This window comes from Physella acuta, unplaced genomic scaffold, assembly GCF_028476545.2.
Source record: "Physella acuta isolate Inbredline_101_S28 unplaced genomic scaffold, ASM2847654v3 ptg001377l, whole genome shotgun sequence".
NCBI lineage: Eukaryota > Metazoa > Mollusca > Gastropoda > Physidae > Physella > Physella acuta.
Genome location: NW_026732892.1, coordinates 548100 through 571244, shown reverse-complemented (window position 1 = coordinate 571244; position 23145 = coordinate 548100). Strand labels below are relative to the sequence as shown.

At 39.0% G+C, this 23145-nt stretch overlaps 1 protein-coding gene across 44 annotated transcripts in view; it reads left to right on the top strand.

The window, feature by feature from the left end:
* The window catches only part of LOC131927134 (titin), a 152487-nt gene that overhangs the window by 77175 nt on the left and 52167 nt on the right, over window positions 1-23145 (top strand). For 36 of the 44 annotated variants that reach the window (XM_059282805.1, XM_059282847.1, XM_059282846.1 and 33 more), the window contains 10 exons: window positions 11242-11466; window positions 12921-13117; window positions 14575-14795; window positions 17448-17652; window positions 19233-19253; window positions 21181-21277; window positions 21488-21716; window positions 21936-22073; window positions 22225-22338; window positions 22941-23019. In XM_059282805.1, the coding sequence (XP_059138788.1) occupies window positions 11242-11466; window positions 12921-13117; window positions 14575-14795; window positions 17448-17652; window positions 19233-19253; window positions 21181-21277; window positions 21488-21716; window positions 21936-22073; window positions 22225-22338; window positions 22941-23019 (1526 nt within the window). Of the gene's footprint in view, window positions 1-5698; window positions 6219-11241; window positions 11467-12920; window positions 13118-14574; window positions 14796-17447; window positions 17653-19232; window positions 19254-21180; window positions 21278-21487; window positions 21717-21935; window positions 22074-22224; window positions 22339-22940; window positions 23020-23145 lie in introns of those variants that run through there. The other 8 variants (XM_059282825.1, XM_059282820.1, XM_059282851.1 and 5 more) reach the window with 5 other exon arrangements.

Below are 23145 nucleotides of genomic sequence, written 5' to 3'. Positions count from 1 at the left end.
AAGCGCTGTTCACCAGTAGCAGTATTGTATGTAGTCTGTCACTGCTTCTGCCATGTTTGTAGAGGAACATTTTGCTTTTCATGTCCAGTAAACAGACAGGCCAATAGTAGGCCCAACACCTAGGGATCACACTACGTTTATGTATAGTCTACAAGAACCCTGCTCATGTTAGGGTTTATGTTTGTGTAGGGACTACTTGTAGGATGCCGTTGGGTTGTGGTGAGAGAGAGAGAACAACATGAGCTTTTCCTTCTCTTCCATACCAAGCTCCATACACAGAAATACTGGATAGTCCAACTGACACATGGATAGTTTCCAGTTAAGCCTGAAACTCAATGAAACCACCATTATGGAAAAATTTAGGTATCATCTTATCAATATAAGATTGCATTCCTTATATCCTGTTTGAAGGCTTAACAGGAAACTATCCATTTAAGATTGTATCTGTCATTAAAAATATCGAGGTTAAAATGGATGGATCATGTTCCATTGTCATGGCCTGTGTGTCTCAGTTGGGTGTCTCAGCTGGGTGTCTCAGTTGTGTGTCTCAGCGATTGTTGTGATGGGGGTCTGTGAATGATTGTATGGCCAGCAATGGGCTTTACTGCATGCTCTAAAGTGGTATTTGCATGATTGTTGTCTCGCCTGGAGGATCCTTTGTGTCAGGTCACGTCAGGTGTTCTACTGTGCTAGTCTTGTTGGGGGTGACTGCTCCGTAAACTTAGACATTCCCCACACCTGAGTCACACCTGATGCAGGTAGCCTTCGGGCTGGTCATGTGGCTGACCAATGCTAGCTGAGTCACACCTGATGCAGGTAGCCTTCAGGCTGGTCATGCGGCTGACCAATGCTAGCTGAGTCACGCTAAGCTGACCACCAGCTATTGCCACCAATATTTGCTGTTTCCAAATTCAATAGCAAAAGAAAATGGCATTCCCCAGTATGATGTAGTTGAATAGTACGGCTTCAATTGGTTTTTACGAAGATTGTGATGTAGGCTTGTGGTGTGATTGTGATGTTTTTGTGGTAGGGAGGGTGGGAAAAGGATTGTAGGCTAAGTGGGAGATGGATATGGATGTCGTAAGGGTCTTCTGTAACTGAAATGGTTTTAGTAGTATGACGGTTAATGGGTATCATTCAAACAATCATGGGTCTTTTGTAACTGAAATGGTTTTAGTAGTATGACGGTTAATGGGTATCATTCAAACAATCATGGGTCTTTTGTAACTGAAATGGTTTTAGTAGTATGACGGTTAATGGGTATCATTCAAACAATCATGGGTCTTCTGTAACTGAAATGGTTTTAGTAGTATGACGGTTAATGGGTATCATTCAAACAATCTCTGTCATTGACACTGTCTTCATCTACTCAGGCATTGTCTTAAATAATTTAAATTAAAAGATAGGATTGCAAAACTATTGACGTACCTCCACAAAATCACCATCCACACAACCCACACATCTCCCACCAGACAACCCACACATCTCCCACCACCACACAACCCACACATCTCCCACCACCACACAACCCACACATCTCCCACCACCACACAACCCACACATCTCCCACCATCCACACAACCCACACATCTCCCACCACCACACAACCCACACATCTCCCACCACCACACAACCCACACATCTCCCACCACCACACAACCCACACATCTCCCACCACCACACAACCCACACATCTCCCACCATCCACACAACCCACACATCTCCCACCACCACACAACCCACACATCTCCCACCACCACACAACCCACACATCTCCCACCATCCACACAACCCACACATCTCCCACCATCCACACAACCCACACATCTCCCACCACCAGACAACCCACACATCCACCACCACACAACCCACACATCTCCCACCACCACACAACCCACACATCTCCCACCACCACACAACCCACACATCTCCCACCACCACACAACCCACACATCTCCCACCACCACACAACCCACACATCTCCCACCACCACACAACCCACACATCTCCCACCATCCACACAACCCACCCAGCTCCCACCACCACACAACCCACACATCTCCCACCACCACACAACCCACACATCTCCCACCACCACACAACCCACACATCTCCCACCACCACACAACCCACACATCTCCCACCATCCACACAACCCACACATCTCCCACCACCACACAACCCACACATCTCCCACCACCACACAACCCACACATCTCCCACCATCCACACAACCCACACATCTCCCACCATCCACACAACCCACACATCTCCCACCACCAGACAACCCACACATCCACCACCACACAACCCACACATCTCCCACCACCACACAACCCACACATCTCCCACCATCCACACAACCCACACATCTCCCACCACCACACAACCCACACATCTCCCACCACCACACAACCCACACATCTCCCACCATCCACACAACCCACACATCTCCCACCACCACACAACCCACACATCTCCCACCACCACACAACCCACACATCTCCCACCATCCACACAACCCACACATCTCCCACCATCCACACAACCCACACATCTCCCACCACCAGACAACCCACACATCCACCACCACACAACCCACACATCTCCCACCACCACACAACCCACACATCTCCCACCACCACACAACCCACACATCTCCCACCACCACACAACCCACACATCTCCCACCACCACACAACCCACACATCTCCCACCACCAGACAACCCACACATCCACCACCACACAACCCACACATCTCCCACCACCACACAACCCACACATCTCCCACCACCACACAACCCACACATCTCCCACCATCCACACAACCCACACATCTCCCACCACCACACAACCCACACATCTCCCACCATCCACACAACCCACACATCTCCCACCATCCACACAACCCACACATCTCCCACCACCACACAACCCACACATCTCCCACCACCACACAACCCACACATCTCCCACCACCACACAACCCACACATCTCCCACCATCCACACAACCCACACATCTCCCACCACCACACAACCCACACATCTCCCACCACCACACAACCCACACATCTCCCACCACCACACAACCCACACATCTCCCACCACCACACAACCCACACATCTCCCACCATCACACAACCCACACATCTCCCACCATCACACAACCCACACATCTCCCACCATCACACAACCCACACATCTCCCACCACCACACAACCCACACATCTCCCACCACCACACAACCCACACATCTCCCACCACCAGACAACCCACACATCCACCACCACACAACCCACACATCTCCCACCACCACACAACCCACACATCTCCCACCACCACACAACCCACACATCTCCCACCACCACACAACCCACACATCTCCCACCACCAGACAACCCACACATCTCCCACCACCACACAACCCACACATCTCCCACCACCACACAACCCACCCAGCTCCCACCACCACACAACCCACACATCTCCCACCACCACACAACCCACACATCTCCCACCACCAGACAACCCACCCAGCTCCCACCACCACACAACCCACACATCTCCCACCACCACACAACCCACCCAGCTCCCACCACCACACAACCCACTCATCTCCCACCACCACACAACCCACACATCTCCCACCACCACACAACCCACCCAGCTCCCACCACCACACAACCCACACATCTCCCACCACCACACAACCCACCCAGCTCCCACCACCACACAACCCACACATCCACCACCACACAACCCACACATCTCCCACCACCACACAACCCACACATCTCCCACCACCACACAACCCACACATCTCCCACCACCACACAACCCACCCAGCTCCCACCACCACACAACCCACACATCTCCCACCACCACACAACCCACCCAGCTCCCACCACCACACAACCCACACATCTCCCACCATCACACAACCCACACATCTCCCACCACCAGACAACCCACACATCTCCCACCATCACACAACCCACACATCTCCCACCACCACACAACCCACACATCTCCCACCACCACACAACCCACACATCTCCCACCATCACACAACCCACACATCTCCCACCACCACACAACCCACACATCTCCCACCACCACACAACCCACCCAGCTCCCAGCTCCCACCACCACACAACCCACACATCTCCCACCACCACACAACCCACACATCTCCCACCACCACACAACCCACCCAGCTCCCACCACCACACAACCCACACATCTCCCACCACCACACAACCCACACATCTCCCACCACCACACAACCCACACATCTCCCACCACCACACAACCCACCCAGCTCCCAGCTCCCACCACCACACAACCCACACATCCACCACCACACAACCCACACATCTCCCACCACCACACAACCCACACATCTCCCACCACCACACAACCCACACATCTCCAAACAACCAGACAACCCACACATCTCCCACCACCACACAACCCACACATCTCCCACCACCACACAACCCACACATCCACCACCAGACAACCCACACATCTCCCACCACCACACAACCCACCCAGCTCCCAGCTCCCACCACCACACAACCCACACATCCACCACCACACAACCCACACATCTCCCACCACCACACAACCCACACATCTCCCACCACCACACAACCCACACATCTCCAAACAACCAGACAACCCACACATCTCCCACCACCACACAACCCACACATCTCCCACCACCACACAACCCACACATCTCCCACCACCAGACAACCCACACATCTCCCACCACCACACAACCCACCCAGCTCCCACCACCTCACAACCCACCCAGCTCCAACCACCACACAACCCACACATCTCCCACCACCAGACAACCCACACATCTCCCACCACCACACAACCCACACATCTCCCACCACCAGACAACCCACACAAGGCACGCCCAATCAAGACGTCACCGATTAGTGATCTGTCACTCCATTGTCTCCCATCCCTCCCCATTGTGCGGCCATTATATTTCACGTGACCTTTGCTGTCTACAACAGGAAAATGAAGGTCAAAAGTGAATTAGATAATCTAACATTTCAACCCGTCCGCCAATTTCATGTTAATAGCATTTTTGGCTCCAATTTTTTGGTTCGAATTTTTTTTTAAAACAAGCTTTCATTGTTATGCACCCAGATAAGAAACGTCAACATTTCTAAACGGTGCATCAACAATAATCAGGCCATTAACCGGTGTGCTAGTATGCTATAATACATGCGAGTAATTATAAACATTTCCATTACAAGTAGCTCAATGCGGTGTTGTACAGAACGCATGCCAGGAAAACCAGTTGCGTGTTCACATAATCGGCCGTGTTTAGAAATATCGCTGCCGGTACACGGGCGATTACCCCACGACCAGCAGCCAGCACCCGTCTGCACGTGTGATAACTTGATGCCGCTCACAGCAACTGTTTCAAAGTAGTTGTTGTGGAGGTAGAAGTGTTCGCTGCTTTCATTCGTGTCGGTTTTTTTGTTTTATATACAGGGATATAAATAGGACATAGGCTATATATATATATATATATATATATATATATATATATATATATATATATATATATATATATATATATATATATATATATATATATATATATATATATATATATATATATCCCATGCCGGTATGTAGCGCATGCCACTTAAAAGAAAGTTGAAAGCCCAAGCCGGTGAAGTTTGGTTAACTGCCAAGGAAATTCATTCATTGTTTCCGTATTGTCCGGAAACACAGGGCCGCCAGGATAAGCCCGTCATTGGCCGGGAGATGGCGATAACATCACCGTGCGGAGAATTTCATTAGGTGCTTCATTTGACACGTCTGTTTTGGCTGTTCAGGTACGACAATGAGGTCAGTCCAAGCGAACAATAACAGAAGGTGTGTGTCTCGACAGAGATAGGTCTGACGGTTACCGTGTGATCATACAGCTCCTGTGTTTACATTGTGAACCTTCTTATCGTGAGCGATTGGTCAGTCCCACCCTGGGGGCTGGACATGACTTGACCTGTTCGTTGCCTCTCGACGGTGTGCTATTGTTAGAACGCGGGGCAGCCCCCTGTAGGTCAGTGTTTGTGCAGGAGTTTGATAGAGTGTGTCGAAGGTCAAAGTGTATTCTACCGCTGGACCGGCAGCAACATGGTAACATACCAAGCGTTCAACATGTTGGATAAAAAGACACAGTAAGTAGAATCTAGCACTCAAGTCTAGGCTATCATTCTCTATTCTATAGATTGAGTAACTTCAGATTCTGTTCGTTTATGATCCCAGCAAATTGTGCTGCTTCTGGCTTGTTGTATCAATAATTAATTAACTAGTCTACGCGTTTTATTTTTACGAACAAAGTAAGAACTTATGCTACTAATTAGTAATTACTAATTAGGCTAGCCTACAGCATAGTTGAGTAATTAGATAAATTAGGAATTGAATTAGGCTTATCAATGGAGTTAGTTACTGAAGTTAGGCCTAACTAAAACTATTTACTTAGAATTTACTAGACTTAACAATCATCATTATTGTTATAGTTATAGTTAGGCTATTCGATCTAAGTCTAGATCTAGATCTAGTAGTACTTTTAGTCTAGTTTGGTTCATAAAGTTTAGTGTCTTTGGACGATAACTTCCATGGTTAAAACTTAATACAAAAAAATACAAGATCTTGATCGAAGTCTAGAATCTAGATGACTAGATGTAGAAATATAGGCCTACATTCTGTAAAAACGTAGTGGGCCTATACGTCGAGTAGCGATAACTTAGTTTAGTTTAGACTACAATATAAATACAGGGCGTGATAAAAAGTTTGTGTAGCCTAGATTTAGTATGTAATTCAACATCATAACGTGCCTATACTTCTGCTGTTAACCCCTGGTGACACACGTCGTCTGCAGAAGGTGACACACTGCTGTATTATTCAATAAGGACGTTATTTATTACTTTGGCCTATTGCTCATCACACCGATTTGACCTTTGGCACTACTTTATTTTGACCCCTGGTCGAGGGAAGCTTGGCTCAATGTCTCGGTGTGATTTAGTGACCTGCCTGGATGTTATTTAACCGTCCGTTGATTGTATTTTAGCGCCGGTTTCCTTGAACAAAGTACCGCGAGTCACATAAACAACAGCCGACAACACACGTCGACTCTCCGTATTTAGGCCAGCCGTGTAGCGCGGACTACCGGCTTTCAACACATGACACGAGCGTGCTGTTTAATAAGATCGTAGCGTCTTCCCTCCGGCATATTTTTACATTCATTAACGACATTTAACTCAAGTTTTACCCTCAGTCCTCTTTAACTGACTTTAACACCGTATTGTCAGTTTTACCAATGACCTGATTAACACCATAATGTAATACAAATACTCTTGAGTCTAGTCTTTTTTATTTGAATCTATTTTTTATAACATGAGCCATACATTTAGTCCCCTAAAAATTAAAATATTTTGAATTAAATAGGGCCTAACTTTTTTAGTTTTACTTGTATTTTAGGCTAAAAGTTAGACTATTTAGTATTTATAATAGTATGTATTTTAACTAATAGGCTAGAATTCTTAATTGGTCTAGGTCACTTTAGGTCCAGTATAGGTATACAATTATCAGTCGCCCAACTACTTAAAGTTGGTTTTTAAAGTTCAACCACTTGTAAACAGATTTTCCAACATTTTCATGTAGCCTGCAATACATGATATTGGGGAGGGATGATCTGATGATAAAGGGGTAATAAAAGATTGATACTTTAAGGAAGATAAAACCAGAATAGCAGCCAAATAAATAGCTTAAGTTAGTTATCCATTCTACATCTATGAGTGAAACTGTCTACCCACTCAAAGAAAATGTGAAACTGTCTACCCACTCAGATAAAATGTGAAACTGTCTACCCACTCAGATAAAATGTGAAACTGTCTACCCACTTAAAGAAAATGTGAAACTGTCTACCCACTCAGAGAAAATGTGAAACTGTCTACCCACTCAGATAAAATGTGAAACTGTCTACCCACTCAGATAAAATGTGAAACTGTCTACCCACTTGTGTTAAAAAATGTGAAACTGTCTACCCACTCAGATAAAATGTGAAACTGTCTACCCACTCAGATAAAATGTGAAACTGTCTACCCACTCAGATAAAATGTGAAACTGTCTACCCACTCAGAGAAAATGTGAAACTGTCTACCCACTCAGATAAAATGTGAAACTGTCTACCCACTTGTGTTAAAAAATGTGAAACTGTCTACCCACTCAGATAAAATGTGAAACTGTCTACCCACTTGTGTTAAAAAATGTGAAACTGTCTACCCACTCAGATAAAATGTGAAACTGTCTACCCACTCAGATAAAATGTGAAACTGTCTACCCACTTGTGTTAAAAAATGTGAAACTGTCTACCCACTCAGATAAAATGTGAAACTGTCTACCCACTCAGAGAAAATGTGAAACTGTCTACCCACTCAGATAAAATGTGAAACTGTCTACCCACTTGTGTTAAAAAATGTGAAACTGTCTACCCACTCAGATAAAATGTGAAACTGTCTACCCACTCAGAGAAAATGTGAAACTGTCTACCCACTCAGATAAAATGTGAAACTGTCTACCCACTTGTGTTAAAAAATGTGAAACTGTCTACCCACTCAGATAAAATGTGAAACTGTCTACCCACTTGTGTTAAAAAATGTGAAACTGTCTACCCACTCAGATAAAATGTGAAACTGTCTACCCACTCAGATAAAATGTGAAACTGTCTACCCACTTGTGTTAAAAAATGTGAAACTGTCTACCCACTCAGATAAAATGTGAAACTGTCTACCCACTCAGAGAAAATGTGAAACTGTCTACCCACTCAAAGAAAATGTGAAACTGTCTACCCACTTGTGTTAAAAAATGTGAAACTGTCTACCCACTCAGAGAAAATGTGAAACTGTCTACCCACTCAAAGAAAATGTGAAACTGTCTACCCACTCAGATAAAATGTGAAACTGTCTACCCACTTGTGTTAAAAAATGTGAAACTGTCTACCCACTCAGATAAAATGTGAAACTGTCTACCCACTCAAAGAAAATGTGAAACTGTCTACCCACTTGTGTTAAAAAATGTGAAACTGTCTACCCACTCAGATAAAATGTGAAACTGTCTACCCACTCAGAGAAAATGTGAAACTGTCTACCCACTTGTGTTAAAAAATGTGAAACTGTCTACCCACTCAGATAAAATGTGAAACTGTCTACCCACTTGTGTTAAAAAATGTGAAACTGTCTACCCACTCAGATAAAATGTGAAACTGTCTACCCACTTGTGTTAAAAAATGTGAAACTGTCTACCCACTCAGAGAAAATGTGAAACTGTCTACCCACTTGTGTTAAAAATGTGAAACTGTCTACCCACTTGTGTTAAAAAATGTGAAACTGTCTACCCACTCAGATAAAATGTGAAACTGTCTACCCACTCAGATAAAATGTGAAACTGTCTACCCACTTGTGTTAAAAATGTGAAACTGTCTACCCACTTGTGTTAAAAATGTGAAACTGTCTACCCACTCAGATAAAATGTGAAACTGTCTACCCACTTGTGTTAAAAAATGTGAAACTGTCTACCCACTTGTGTTAAAAAATGTGAAACTGTCTACCCACTCAGATAAAATGTGAAACTGTCTACCCACTCAGAGAAAATGTGAAACTGTCTACCCACTCAGATAAAATGTGAAACTGTCTACCCACTTTGAGAAAGTAGGAAACAGAAAGTGTTTGTGAGCTAGCTCACCTGTTTTCACTACATCAGCCTTCCTAACTCTGACCCAGACAAGTTTTTTCCCCAGAGAAACCAGTTAAAATGAACCCCCCCCCCCCACCCTCCAGTTAACCTAACCCCTCCCTCCATTCCACCCCTATCTTGTTAGTCTAGTGTTTTCCTGCTCTAAACCTCTAAGGGTAAGAAAGATTCCCCCATGAGAAAACAGCAATGCTGACCAAGTTTTTTATCTGCTCCTGAAACTCTCACTTGGTTTATCTGCTGCTAGTGCCACACCTTGGTTTATGTTACCTGCTGACACATCATGTGCAGCAGTACAGGGATGTCAGTAACATTATACACATCAGTAAAGGGATATCAGTAAGTTGAGTAACATCATACACATCAGTAAAGGGATGTCAGTAACATCCTATACATCAATACTGGCATGTCAGTAACATCATACACATCAGTAAAGGGATGTCAGTAACATCATACACATCAGTAAAGGGATGTCAGTAACATCATACACATCACTCAGTAAAGGGATGTCAGTAACATCATACATCAATACTGGGATGTCAGTAACATCTTATACATCAATACTGGGATGTCAGTAACATTTGTTAGATTAGCACAGGGATGTTAGCAACATCTTTTACATCAATACAAGGATGTCAGCAACATCCTATACATGAGTACAGGGATATCTGCCACATCATACATCAATACATTGATGCTAACATCCTATACATTAAATTTTAATACTGAGATATCAACAAGTTTTTGTATCATGTGCTTGCTGTGCTATAGCAGACTTAATGTTATATTGTAAAATGTTTTGTTTAGTTGATCTTGTTTAGCAGATAGTTTATTTCTGCACCTTTTGTGCTGATATTTGTAGTCTCATCTACGTACTGATGTGTTGTTTAAACTTATGGTGAAATCATTAGTCTTCTATACTTGTTGGAATTGGCATGAAATCAACTTTTACTTGGGGGCTAAGGTAAAAATTGCTAGCAGTATAAAAATCGTGGGGTTTGTAATGTTAGAAAATACAAGCAGCTTACATGGGTTTTGTATTGGGGGGGGGGGGGGGAGGTGTTAAAATAACTGTCTGGGTGCACATGCTAGCCTAGCTTTATCAGTTGACATGTGTGTGGCGGGGATCAAAGTTAGCTACCTTTTAGCTCGAAACAAGTGGAAAAATGAATAGCTCTCTGCCTTTTGTTAAAATTACATAGTTGTCTTTTAAATCACTATTTAATACTCAAAATGGAACTCCACAAATCTTTATTTTAGTGGGTTTTTTTAATTAATGTATGCTTTCATTACAGCTATTTCTAAATCTCATTTATTCTAATATATATTTGTATCTATAAAATATCAGTAAAAAAATTTCCCTTGCCTTCAATGAACCCTACTTTATTGAAACTATCATCAATGCACTTGTTAGGACTTGTTAAACCTCCCCTTGTTTCTTTCTTCCAGCTTCCTGATCAGCTTTATGGTGGATGCCCGTGGTGGGGCCATGAGAGGATGCCGCCACCCTGGTGTTCGCATCATCATCCCACCCAGGAAGTGCTGCATGCCTACCAGGATCACCTGCCGACTGGTCAAGAAGGAGAAGCTGACCAAACAACCCCCCATGCTGGAAGGTGAAGGTCTGGCTGCCAGAATCCTGGAGATGGGACCTGCTGGAACCAAATTTCTGGGGTCAGTATCACATTCTTCAAGTTTCTGGGGTCAGTATCACATTCTTCAAGTTTCTGGGGTCAGTATCACATTCTTCTGCTTTAGATAACTTTTCTTGTAATAATACAGTAATACAGTCATGGAACCAAGTTTCTGGGATCAGTATCACATTCTTCAAGTTTCTGGGGTCAGTATCACATTCTTCAAGTTTCTGGGGTCAGTGTCACATTCTTCAAGTTTCTGGGGTCAGTGTCACATTCTTCAAGTTTCTGGGATCAGTATCACATCCTTCTGCTTTAGATAACTTTTCTTGTAATAATACAGTAATACAGTCATGGAACCAAGTTTCTGGGGTCAGTATCACATCCTTCTGCTTTAGATAACTTTTCTTGTAATAATACAGTAATACAGTCATGGAACCAAGTTTCTGGGGTCAGTATCACGTCCTTCTGCTTTAGATAACTTTTCTTGTAATAATATAGTAATACAGTCATGGAACCAAGTTTCTGGGGTTAGTATCACATCCTTCTGCTTTAGATAACTTTTCTTGTAATAATACAGTAATACAGTCATGGAACCAAGTTTCTGGGGTCAGTATCACATCCTTCTGCTTTAGATAACTTTTCTTGTAATAATACAGTAATAGTTGTAATGAGGTTTTAAAGATGCAAGCATTAGCTGGTAATAATAAGTTGTACTTTAATTTTTTCATAGGTCTGTTGTCGGGTAGTTAATTATTAAGTTATTTTTAGACTCAAATATAATAAATGAAGACAATTTTCCAGTATGTTTTTTTTTTAAAATTTGATAACGGATCTGGGATACTTTAAAAAATATTTTTTTAAGCAAATATATTTTCTTTGAAAATTGTGTTGTCACCTACTTGGTCATACGGAAAGTAAAAACATTTTTATGCCCAGGCATTAAAGGGTTAAATACAATGTGAGTCAACAATGTAAAACTGATTCTCTTTTAAAAATCAAATCTTATTTTTATACAATTTTTGTATATTTCCCCCCAAATATTTTGTGAAATCCCCAATCCAGAATCCATTGTCTACAAAACTAATCCGGAAGTTAAAATGTATTCATTGAAATGAACATTTTAAAATGTTTGAAAAGAGTTGCAGCAATACTTTGTGAGTCAAATAATCTTGACTAGCATGAATAAATTTGATCCTCTTTCCCCTACAGACCTGTGTTGACTAGCATGAATAAATGTGACCATCTTTCCTCTACAGACCTGTGTTGACTAGCATGAATAAATGTGACCATCTTTCCTCTACAGACCTGTGTTGACTAGCATGAATAAATGTGACCATCTTTCCTCTACAGACCTGTGTTGACTAGCATGAATAAATGTGACCATCTTTCCCCTGCAGGCCTGTGTTGACTAGCATGAATAAATGTGACCATCTTTCCTCTACAGGCCTGTGTTGACTAGCATGAGTAAATGTGACCATCTTTCCTCTACAGGCCTGTGCTCCTGGAAGTACCACACTTTGCCTCCCTGCGTGGCAAAGAGCGTGAGGTGGTGATCCTGCGCAGTGACAATGGAGAGACCTGGTACGAGCACCCAATGCAGGCCACTGAGGATGCTGTGGCTGAAGCTCTGGGTAGCAGCGCAGAAGGTGGGCTGCATGGCAGTCAGTCATCTGTGGCCAGTGTTTGGAGTGAGCACCCTAGCTTTTGTAACCTTTCACCCCTGTATAACATTTTATGGGTGACATTTTCAGTCTTATTCTAAGTTTAAAGGGGAAAAATCATCTCAAGTTTTTGATTATTCAGAGATAATTGAATTGATCGAAGCAATTTAAAAACTAGAAAAAAAAGTATTTAATTTATAATTTTTTTTAATAACAAAGTTTAGATATTAAACCTTTGAATGGTAAGTTTATTCTAATGTCCACCCATAAGAAATAAAACCACTGCTGGAAACAGTTCTAGAACTTATTGTGTATTTGTTTGATGAAAACAAACTTGTACATAATTATTGATAAACATAGTTCATTGAGCTGTTTCAAGCTGTGTGTTGATTGGCAGGACTTTGTTGTTGTTGTTTGAAAAGTTTGATAACTCTGTCTAGAGGAAGTTACCACCAATTAGCTTTGGTTTGATAATTCTCTGTGTTTAAATCAAGCAACAAAGTTCTGTCCTGAGACATATACTTATAGTTTCCTGTTGTTGCCTGTGTATACAATGTTCATGTTTATCAGTATTGAAACTTAGAATAGTTTTTGCTAGTGTTAGAAATTTTAGTCTCTTGTGGAAACATGTTAAAATACAGAACTCAAAATCATAAGGCTACTATAAACTATAAGCACCAGTCAAAGAACTAAAACTATATCCACCAACTTGAGAATGAAATATGTGTAGAGAAAAAAAAATATCAATTTTCTGTAAGAAGAAAATCTATTGAACGATTATTAAACATATGTGTCAAATTAATTTCTTGAAAGCTACCTAGGACGAGTCTATGTTACTGGGTTTCTATGTTACTGGGTTAAGACCATTGAAAGCATGACCTCCCATAGAAACCTTTACTTTTTTGGTTCACTAAAATGTCTTTAAATGTTGAGATTACTAAAAAGGAGAAAGTATGACATCCCCTAAAACCTTTACTATTTTTATTAACTAAAATGTCTTTTAAAAGCATGACCTTTTTTTTAACGTTAGATATTTTTTACTCAATAATTTGCATCTTTTAATAATTATCTCATTGTATCGGCACACCTGTAAAACAACCTACTAGAACTCATCACCATTTTTATACTTAGACAACCTACTAGCCTTCATCACTAAAATACTTATCCATCAAATTTCATTCAGTATAGTTTGTGTACATGTGAAAACTTTTGTTGTAAAAGCATGTTGTTATATTTACATAAACACTCTTTATTTTTTAGTGTTAATCAACTTAAATAATAAAACCGTGACTTCAAAACAGATTAAAATTATAAACATAATTTCAATTTCTTATTAATACAATTTTAAGTTGTTTTTTAATGAATATTTATTGAAAATGTTAGACACAGTTATATGATTTCTTTAATATTGCCCTTATAATTATTTACAAAAAAAAAAGTATTTTATTCCAAATAAAACTTCAATGTGTCCGTCTGTTGGATAGAGCTTGACAGTGAAGAAGAAATGGCCAACAAACGCATCAAGAGGATCCTGACCTCCGACCTGCCCATGTATTTTGCCCTGGTGTCCAGAGTGACCCGGGTCAAGCAGGAGAGCACAGTGATTGGTACAGAGGGGGGCGTGCTCAGCTCTAATGTTGTACCCCAGGTGCAGGCCGTCTTCCCTGAGGGGACACTCAGGAGACCCATACCTGTTGGCTTACAGGTAAGTTTTATATGCAGCCTCTAGGTGTTGTTTTGTTCAGCTGCATCAGGTCACTCATTAGTTGGGTTACAATACTTAATGTACAACAAGTACAATGTTTATTAGAGCTCATCAGATATACTAAACATATTTATTTAATAATATCAGCCATACAGTATCAGTTGTACATGGAGGTTCTAATAGCAAGGCCCCAAGCTTTTTTTAGCTGACCTAGAGGCCAATATATAGGTCCTAAGCTCCATTGGTTAGCCTAAAAAATAGCTGGGGTATGGCAATAGGCCTCAGTTTTAGCTGAAGCTATAGCTGGGTGTGGCAATAGGCCTCAGTTTTAGCTGAAGCTATAGCTGGGTGTGGCAATATGGTTCAGATAGACCCTACAGACCAGTCAGTAGAAATTTTTTTAATATTTTCTGTAAATCACAAGAGTTTCTTGTAGATTACATTCTCTGGACAATATTTTCTTATAGCTAGGGGCCTTGCCTATTTGAGTTCCCACTATATTCCACTATCATTGATTTTAAAATTGAGGAAGTAGGCCACACATTTTTAACTGTTACTGGTTGATACATTAAAATTATATTTGAATTACTACAAAAGGGGTACTTTCCATAGTAAACATTTTTTACCACATTTGTTTAGAAGATTAAAAATTAAAAATATAATCTGTTTAGAACAATCACAGGAACTTGTTTGAATTAAGAAAAGCCATTTTCTAATCTCCATAGCCTCCAAAAGGGCGTAAGGCCAAACGGGTAAAATTTGACGACCTGTAGCCGTGTCCCAAAGCTGGACATGTTAAAAAATTTAAACCAATTTGATGAGAGGTGTACTTTGAGACAGAATTGTTGCTTCTGTTTGATTCTGGTTGTTGTTGTCATAGTTGTTAGACATGTTGTAGCATGAAGTTTTGTTTACCAACATTGTTCTGGTTAGATGTTAACACAGCCAGCAACTGACGGCCTAGTCTCTACTGGTTAAAGCTTCTTGGTGTACCCCCTCCACCCTTTTTTCTAGTCTAAACATAGCCCTTCCCACTACGCTAGGGGAAAACTATAAGGGCAGCTACTTCATTGTAAAACATCATTCTTTTTTTAAATTTACTGTAAAATGTTTTCCATTCCGGTGTGAGTGCTAACGTACGAGAAGTATTTCGATGTGTTTTTACTTCCCAACTCTGAGGAAGTAATTGTTTTGTGTGTGTGATGATCTGTCACTGTGCCATAAATTCTTATATGCCTTTAATCAAATGTACGGTCTGCAAGAGTTCTTCTACAACAGTTTGCTTAAAATGTGTTTCAACAAAATTATACAAATCTCATTAGCAACAAAAAACTGGTGAAATAACAGCTTTTCAAAACAGTACTTATTAGATAGCTATGTCTATTTTAAATTTTCTGGTGGGGAGTAGTTTGATAAGATAAATTAGTGTGCTAATTTAAATAACCAATATTTTTATAAATTAGTTTGACCAGGATTCACTAACTTGATAAAAAGGTCTAATGCTAAATCAAATTTTAAACATGACTCCATAGATAAAGCTTTGTTATCTTTGTCCTCTTTACCTTTGAATCATTATACAATTGTTGACCTCCAATAAAGAAAGATCACAGATTTTTTAGCCACAAGATATGTTTACGGTCTTGTCTGTATTATATCAATGATATTACCTTGCCTTTTTATCTTTCAAAGAGAAATAATCAAAATAAAAACAAACATGTTTTAAAGCTACATTTTTAAAACAAATTTTGTTGTATTGAATATATAAATCATTATGATTTATTAAATTATGTATATTTACATTAAATACTCATACATTTTGTATACACAATATAAAAGTTTTCAATCAGTGGCTTTGAGATTTTTTATTTTATATTTTAAAATTCAAATAAGCGCTTGCTTGATCTGTAAATTTTTGGACACATTTTTTCCCTAAAAAGCATAAAAATCTTCTTTAACAAGTGTTTTAGGCAAACAGTAATAAGCTAGCTTAAAATTTTTAGCTTTCTAAAATAAGAGCAATAGAAGTGATTTTAAAAATTCATTTTAAAATAAAATATCAGAATTAGTTAGAACTTATTGTTCCAACATTTTTTACCAACATTTTGGAAAATAGCAGGTTTTAAAATTATACTACTGTAATTCTTTGTCTGTTTGAATGCTATTTTTTTTTACTATTGTCAACATTGTAACGGGATTAAACAACTGAATACATTGGTCATCAAATGGAATGATTGACTTTGCTGTACCAGTGCTTAGTGTAGAATTTAAAAATAAATTTGCTTTGTGTACTTGTGTTTTCTCAAAGGACCACATAAAATATTTCCACTCAAACGCCTCCTTTTATTTGTTAAATGGCTGTCTGTGTTCTGATTCATCCAATGTATTTGTCTTATCTTGTAGTCTGTTGACTCACCAGTTCTCTCCCTTTTTGACATCCACATGGATTGATTGGTTATGTGCATCTCATCTTGTAGTCTCATGACTCAAAAGTTGTCCCCCCTGATAAATCAGTCCTGTCCCTTTCTGACATTCACTTGGATTGATTGGTTAAGTGCATCTCATAGTCTCATGGCTCAGTTGTCCCCCCTGACACCCCTGAAATCCTAGTTCTCTCCCTTTTTGACTGTCTCTACACCCACCTGTCTACTCCAGGCCCAGCCAATAGCACCTGAGCTGGTTGCCAAGCTGTTAGGCAACCGTGTGGCAGTGAGCCCCATAGTGACCATTGAGCCACGCAGACGTCAGTTCCACAAGCCCATCACCCTGACCATCCCAGTCCCAAGGGCAGCCCAGAAGGGGATGATCAACCAGTATGGAGGAGAACGTCCAACCCTGCGTCTGCTCTTCAGCCTTGCAGGTAGGTTGTTGTGCTGTTGCCTTATTGTACCTGTGTGCTGTTCACTAACATACCTATAACCTGAATATAAAATAATGAAAATAAATTTAGTAATTACTTATAATTTTTTTTCCTATCAGAATAAGTATTCTTAAAAAATATATGTAGTTATAACTAATTTAACACTACCATAAAATGATATTAACTAATGAACTTTAACAAATTCTCTTGCTGTTGATAATGATGTTGTTTGTCTGTCTGTTTGTTTGTTTGTTTGTACAAGTAGGGACTTGGCCGCTCTTGCTCTCAGAATTTTAGCATTGTCTAAAATAGTGTTAACCACTTTTCTGAAACTTTATAAAGTTTAATGTAATGTACTGATGTTGTTCTCTTCCTCACATTTCTTTGGTACCGTTGTGTTTTCCCCATTACAGTAATGTAGTCATCAATTTGATTTTATACCGCATGATTTTAAAAGTTTCTACACAATTTTTTTTATAAATCATATGACCAACTTTACTATCTAGTACACATTTTAATGTGTTAAAAAAAATTTAATAATATTTATTAAATGATTATATTTATTAAGGCAAGATTATTTTCAATTATTTTTTCCCTGATTACCCCAAAAAAAAAAAATTCTGAAAATGCTTGTTGGTATCACTTTGTAAAATGCATGTGTATTCTCCATCACACACAATTAGAATACTTTGTCTCAACTGCAATAGAAATGTGTAAACATGGACCATTACTCTGTTTTCTTTCCAGCTTCTTCAAGTAGGACTACATTAAGTTTAAAATCAATTTATCTTTTATTTTTGATGGGCTATTTTTTTGAGACACTAAATATATTTTACCATTCTTCACTAATTTTTAAAGTATTTTTTTGTACTTCTAGGGATGTGTCCAGTGTAAGATATTAAAAAGTGATTTTAAAAATGTATTCTAATTTAGCTAGTCTGTGTACATATTCACATTTAGACTAATAAATTTTCATTATTGTTTTTAAAGCTGCCAAAACTGGACACATGCTTAGTTTGTGTAGTTATGCTATGGTCCATCTCCTCTAAAGTCCATGTATATTTCCTCACAGGCATGTTGGTGTACATATTATCCATGGGTTTTTCCTGTTTTAAACTTTTATCCACGGGTTTTTCCCCTTAATTAAAATTTTTATCCATGGGTTTTTTTTCCCAGTTTTAAACTTTTTTATCCATGTTTAAAACTTAAATGTTCTATAAGACTCACTATCACCTTTTAATATTTTCATTGCTTCTGTTTAGCTTTAAATTTCACAATTTTATCTATCTGCTGGCATATTTGCTAGTAAAAATATTACAAAGTAAATTAATCAGCTTAACTAAATAATGTGTTATACCTTGCATGAAAAACTTTGATTACTAGCTTTAAAACCTGGCTACGGTTAGACTTAAGCTGTAGTCTAAAGATATAGTAGTAGACAGCCACTATGTTATGAGTAGCTGTCAGAGTTGATGTATGTGGCTGTATGTAACATGGCTGTAGTATGGCACCCTACAGTACGTGATTATCTTGATTCTACCCTCTTCCCTTTCTATTTGACTCCTCCTTGCTGCACCTAGGCAACAATTCACATGGGCGAGGTAATACTGCTTGTTTCATTCTTAGCAACCCAGACTTCTGTAGAGATAGTCTTTTTTTTATACATTCAACTTCCAGTACTGTAGCTAGTTTTTTTTTTTTCATTTCATTTTTGGTACTTCTATAACAGCAAATTGTAACTTTTTTGTCTTTTGTTCTATGATTTTCTTTTTAGTTGTAGGCTTATTTTACAGAGATACTTAGAGTAGTAAGAAAATGTGTTTTGTGTTAATTATAGTAAGGGTACATTAAACCCTATTGGTTAGGACGAGGGCATTACATTAATTCCTCTACATTAGAAAATGTGTTGAGAAGTTTAGACAATCATTTTGATTTGGTTTTTAGTTACATCAAGGTTTGTTTAAACAATTTACTAGCTGTTGAGGCTTGAACTAATTAAGTTTTTGTAATAGTATATTTTAATGTTCAGATTTTACTTAGTGGTTCCCCACCCATCTAATGTTTAAAGCTCCTATTCAAGCAATGATGATAATGTTTGTAGATAGAAATCTAAGTTTTTCTTTGTCTTGATACAATAGTCTTTAAGTTCTATGGGATATGTTCTTAGCTACATAATTTTTTAAATATTTCTGTGTAGCAACCACATTTTGAATGCTGTTGTTGATGTTTTAAAACTTTTTCTTTCTTGAACTGTTTGTTTCTAATTAGCATATTGTTTTAAAAAAGCCACACATTTATAATGATATAAACACATTGGACTGTCATGATCAGAAAAAAAAAATGTTGGGAGACTGAATAGCATGTGCCATATCATAAATCTGTGCGTCGACTGGTTTATGTTGAATTTCTCCAACCAGTTTGGTTTGGTTGTCTCAAGAGACAGTTGTTAAAATGTGGAGAAGAAAAAAATGCTTTGTGCTATTAAATTTCTAGTTAGCATGCAGATATTGTATAACATAAAATAATTCAGTCTTTTCAATCTGTTCTTTATAAGAAGAAAAAAAAAACTATATATTCCAGATGTTATATTTATTATAGTTTAATTTAATTGGCAACATCTGCATTCCTATAAAGGGACATAACTTAATTTTTTTAATAATGTAAGCAAAAGTATGTTGAAAAAAAAACTTTAGAGCTGATTCATACTCATTGATGTTGCTTGCAGCTGTTTATTTTTTATATTTTTTTTTACCTATTTGAGAAACTTATTTTGCTTTCTGTGGCATAAGTTTTACAGGTGCACACTAAGCTAAAGCCAGTTCCAGCATGTCAGTTTGATTGGTCCACATAGGGTTAACATGTGGCTAACAGGGGGTTAAAAAACTGGAACTGGCTTTATGATTCATACAATGTTAAATCTGACATGTGTTTATGTTGGAAGCAGTGTATTGGAAAATGCTTGTACATAAGTGTTTAAAATCTACTTTTACTTCTCTTCATAAATGCACAAATTTTATTCTATACTTTTTATTCATTGCATTGTTCTAGTACCTTCTGGTGCTCAAATACAAGTCTTCACAAAAATATTAGTACATTTTTACCTACAATTTTTCTACATTTTGGGTGTATCTGGTGGTTCTACTCATTCTCTATATGACCCAGTCAAGCATATCCAACCCTAACACAACTCGAAATTTTTTTTGTACACATTCTCATTATTTTCATCTGACTTTTAACAATCTACTAAACACCATTTGGCAATACATCTATATTGTACCAGCTCTCTTAACAGTTTAGTATTAAAGTTATATAGTCTATGCCACTAAGCATTTTAATATAACCAACAAATTTGAAAGTTTAATAGGGTATTAATATTACATATACAAGTGCAGTTAATTTTTTATTATAAATAATTAATAGTTATAAATAGGCTTGGATAATTTTACACTTAAAATATGTATCAAATAGAATGCTATGTATTGAAGGTTAAAGGTTATAAGATGTATTGATGGTACCTGTATGTTTCAGCCGACCCCAACCCTGCTGTGTGGGAGGATGTCACTGACAGCAAACCTATGACACTTGTGGATGACTGCGTTTCATTTACCACCAAGGTTTCTGCTAGGTAATCAGAGCAGCTTTATAGCCTCAATAATACTGAGAGTAAATAAGTAATTTAGAGATTTCACCTTAATTAAAACAGTGCTGTGCTTTTTCTAATGGTCACATGTATTGGTGCCACTGTTCTAATGGTCTCATGTATTGGTGCCACTGTTCTAATGGTCTCATGTATTGGTGCCACTGTTCTAATGGTCTCATGTATTGGTGCCGCCAGGTTCTGGTTGATTGACTGCCAGAATGTTGCAGAGGCCGCCCAGATGGCCTCAGTCCTGTATCAGGAAGCTGTGACTGTTCCTTACATGGCCAAGTTTGTGGTGTTCGCCAAGCGTGACTCCCCAGAGGAAGGCAAGCTGAGGATCTTCTGTATGACTGATGACAAAGATGAGAAAACCTTGGAGAAACAGGAGAAGTTTTATGAGGTGGCCAGAAGCAGAGACATTGAGGTAAACATTCCTATTTTACTTTCTACATGATTCAAGCTTCCTGAACAACCTTCTTCCAAATACATAGTGCTCTGAAAAAAAAAACAAGTGAAAAAAATCCCAGACCTATTTCTCAGTTTAAATTAGAAAAAATTCAAGGATTTGCATCAAAATAATAATGGAACTTGATGTCACATAGCTACCATCTCATGTATTGTCTACTGTATTCTATACCACCAGGTACTGGAAGGACGGCCACAGTTTGTGGAGATGGCAGGAAACCTGATACCAGTGACCAAATCAGGTGACCAGCTCCATGTCAACTTTCGAGCTTTTAGAGAAAACCGGCTGCCATGTACAGTTAAGATCAGAGACCAGGTAAGGTTTTGGTGCACTCAGCCATAGCTAGATACACTATTTCACCACACTTATTTCAAATAAAATGATCATTTACCATTGACTTTAAAATTCCTTTGCACAGCAGTATTTAAATTCTCAGTATTAACTGCAGTAAAAAATGTCTTTAAAGGACCAAGAACCGAGTGCTCGTGTAGCCTTCATGAAAGAACCGAAGGTAGCGCGAGGAGAGGCTCCACAAATTCCAATCTGCAATCTCAACATCAGACTCCCAGACATGGTGCTGGTCAGTTTTTATACTTTTAGTTAAGCCAGTTTCAATATTAGCTGGTCAGTTTTTATACTTTTAGTTAAGCCAAAGTCAGTTTTAATATCTCCTGGTCAGTTTTTATACTTTTAGTTAAGCCAAAGTCAGTTTTAATATCTCCTGGTCAGTTTTTATACTTTTAGTTAAGCCAAAGTCAGTTTTAATATCTCCTGGTCAGTTTTTATACTTTTAGTTAAGCCAAAGTCAGTTGTAATATCTCCTGGTCAGTTTTTATACTTTTAGTTAAGCCAAAGTCAGTTTTAATATCTCCTGGTCAGTTTTTATACTTTAAGTTAAGCCAAGGTCAGTTTTAATATCTCCTAGTCAGTTTTTTTACTATTAGTTAAGCCAGTTTCAATATTAGCTTGTCAGTTTTTATAACTTTAGTTAAGTCAAAGTCAGTTTTAATATCTCCTGGTCAGTTTTTATACTTTTAGTTAAGCCAAAATCCAGTTTTGATCTAAGTTAAAAACTTTGGAGAAAATAATTTGTATTGTGCTTGAACATTATTTCAAGAAAAATAGGAAATACATAGAAAAAATTAGGTGTGTTAAATTGACCATAGACTATTTTTTCACCAGTCTGATTCAGGAGAATTAGATCCTGACAAGTCAGCAGAAATAAGAAAACGTCATGACTTTTTGCGTGGCCAAGGATTAGGTAAGTGAATGTGTGACAGCTAATTTGTGTCTTTTACTGTATCTAATCTATTTAAGGATTGATTTTTTAATTAGCATAACATTTAATTCTGTGACAGTTTTATTAGAGAGAAAGATGTGGTTTTAT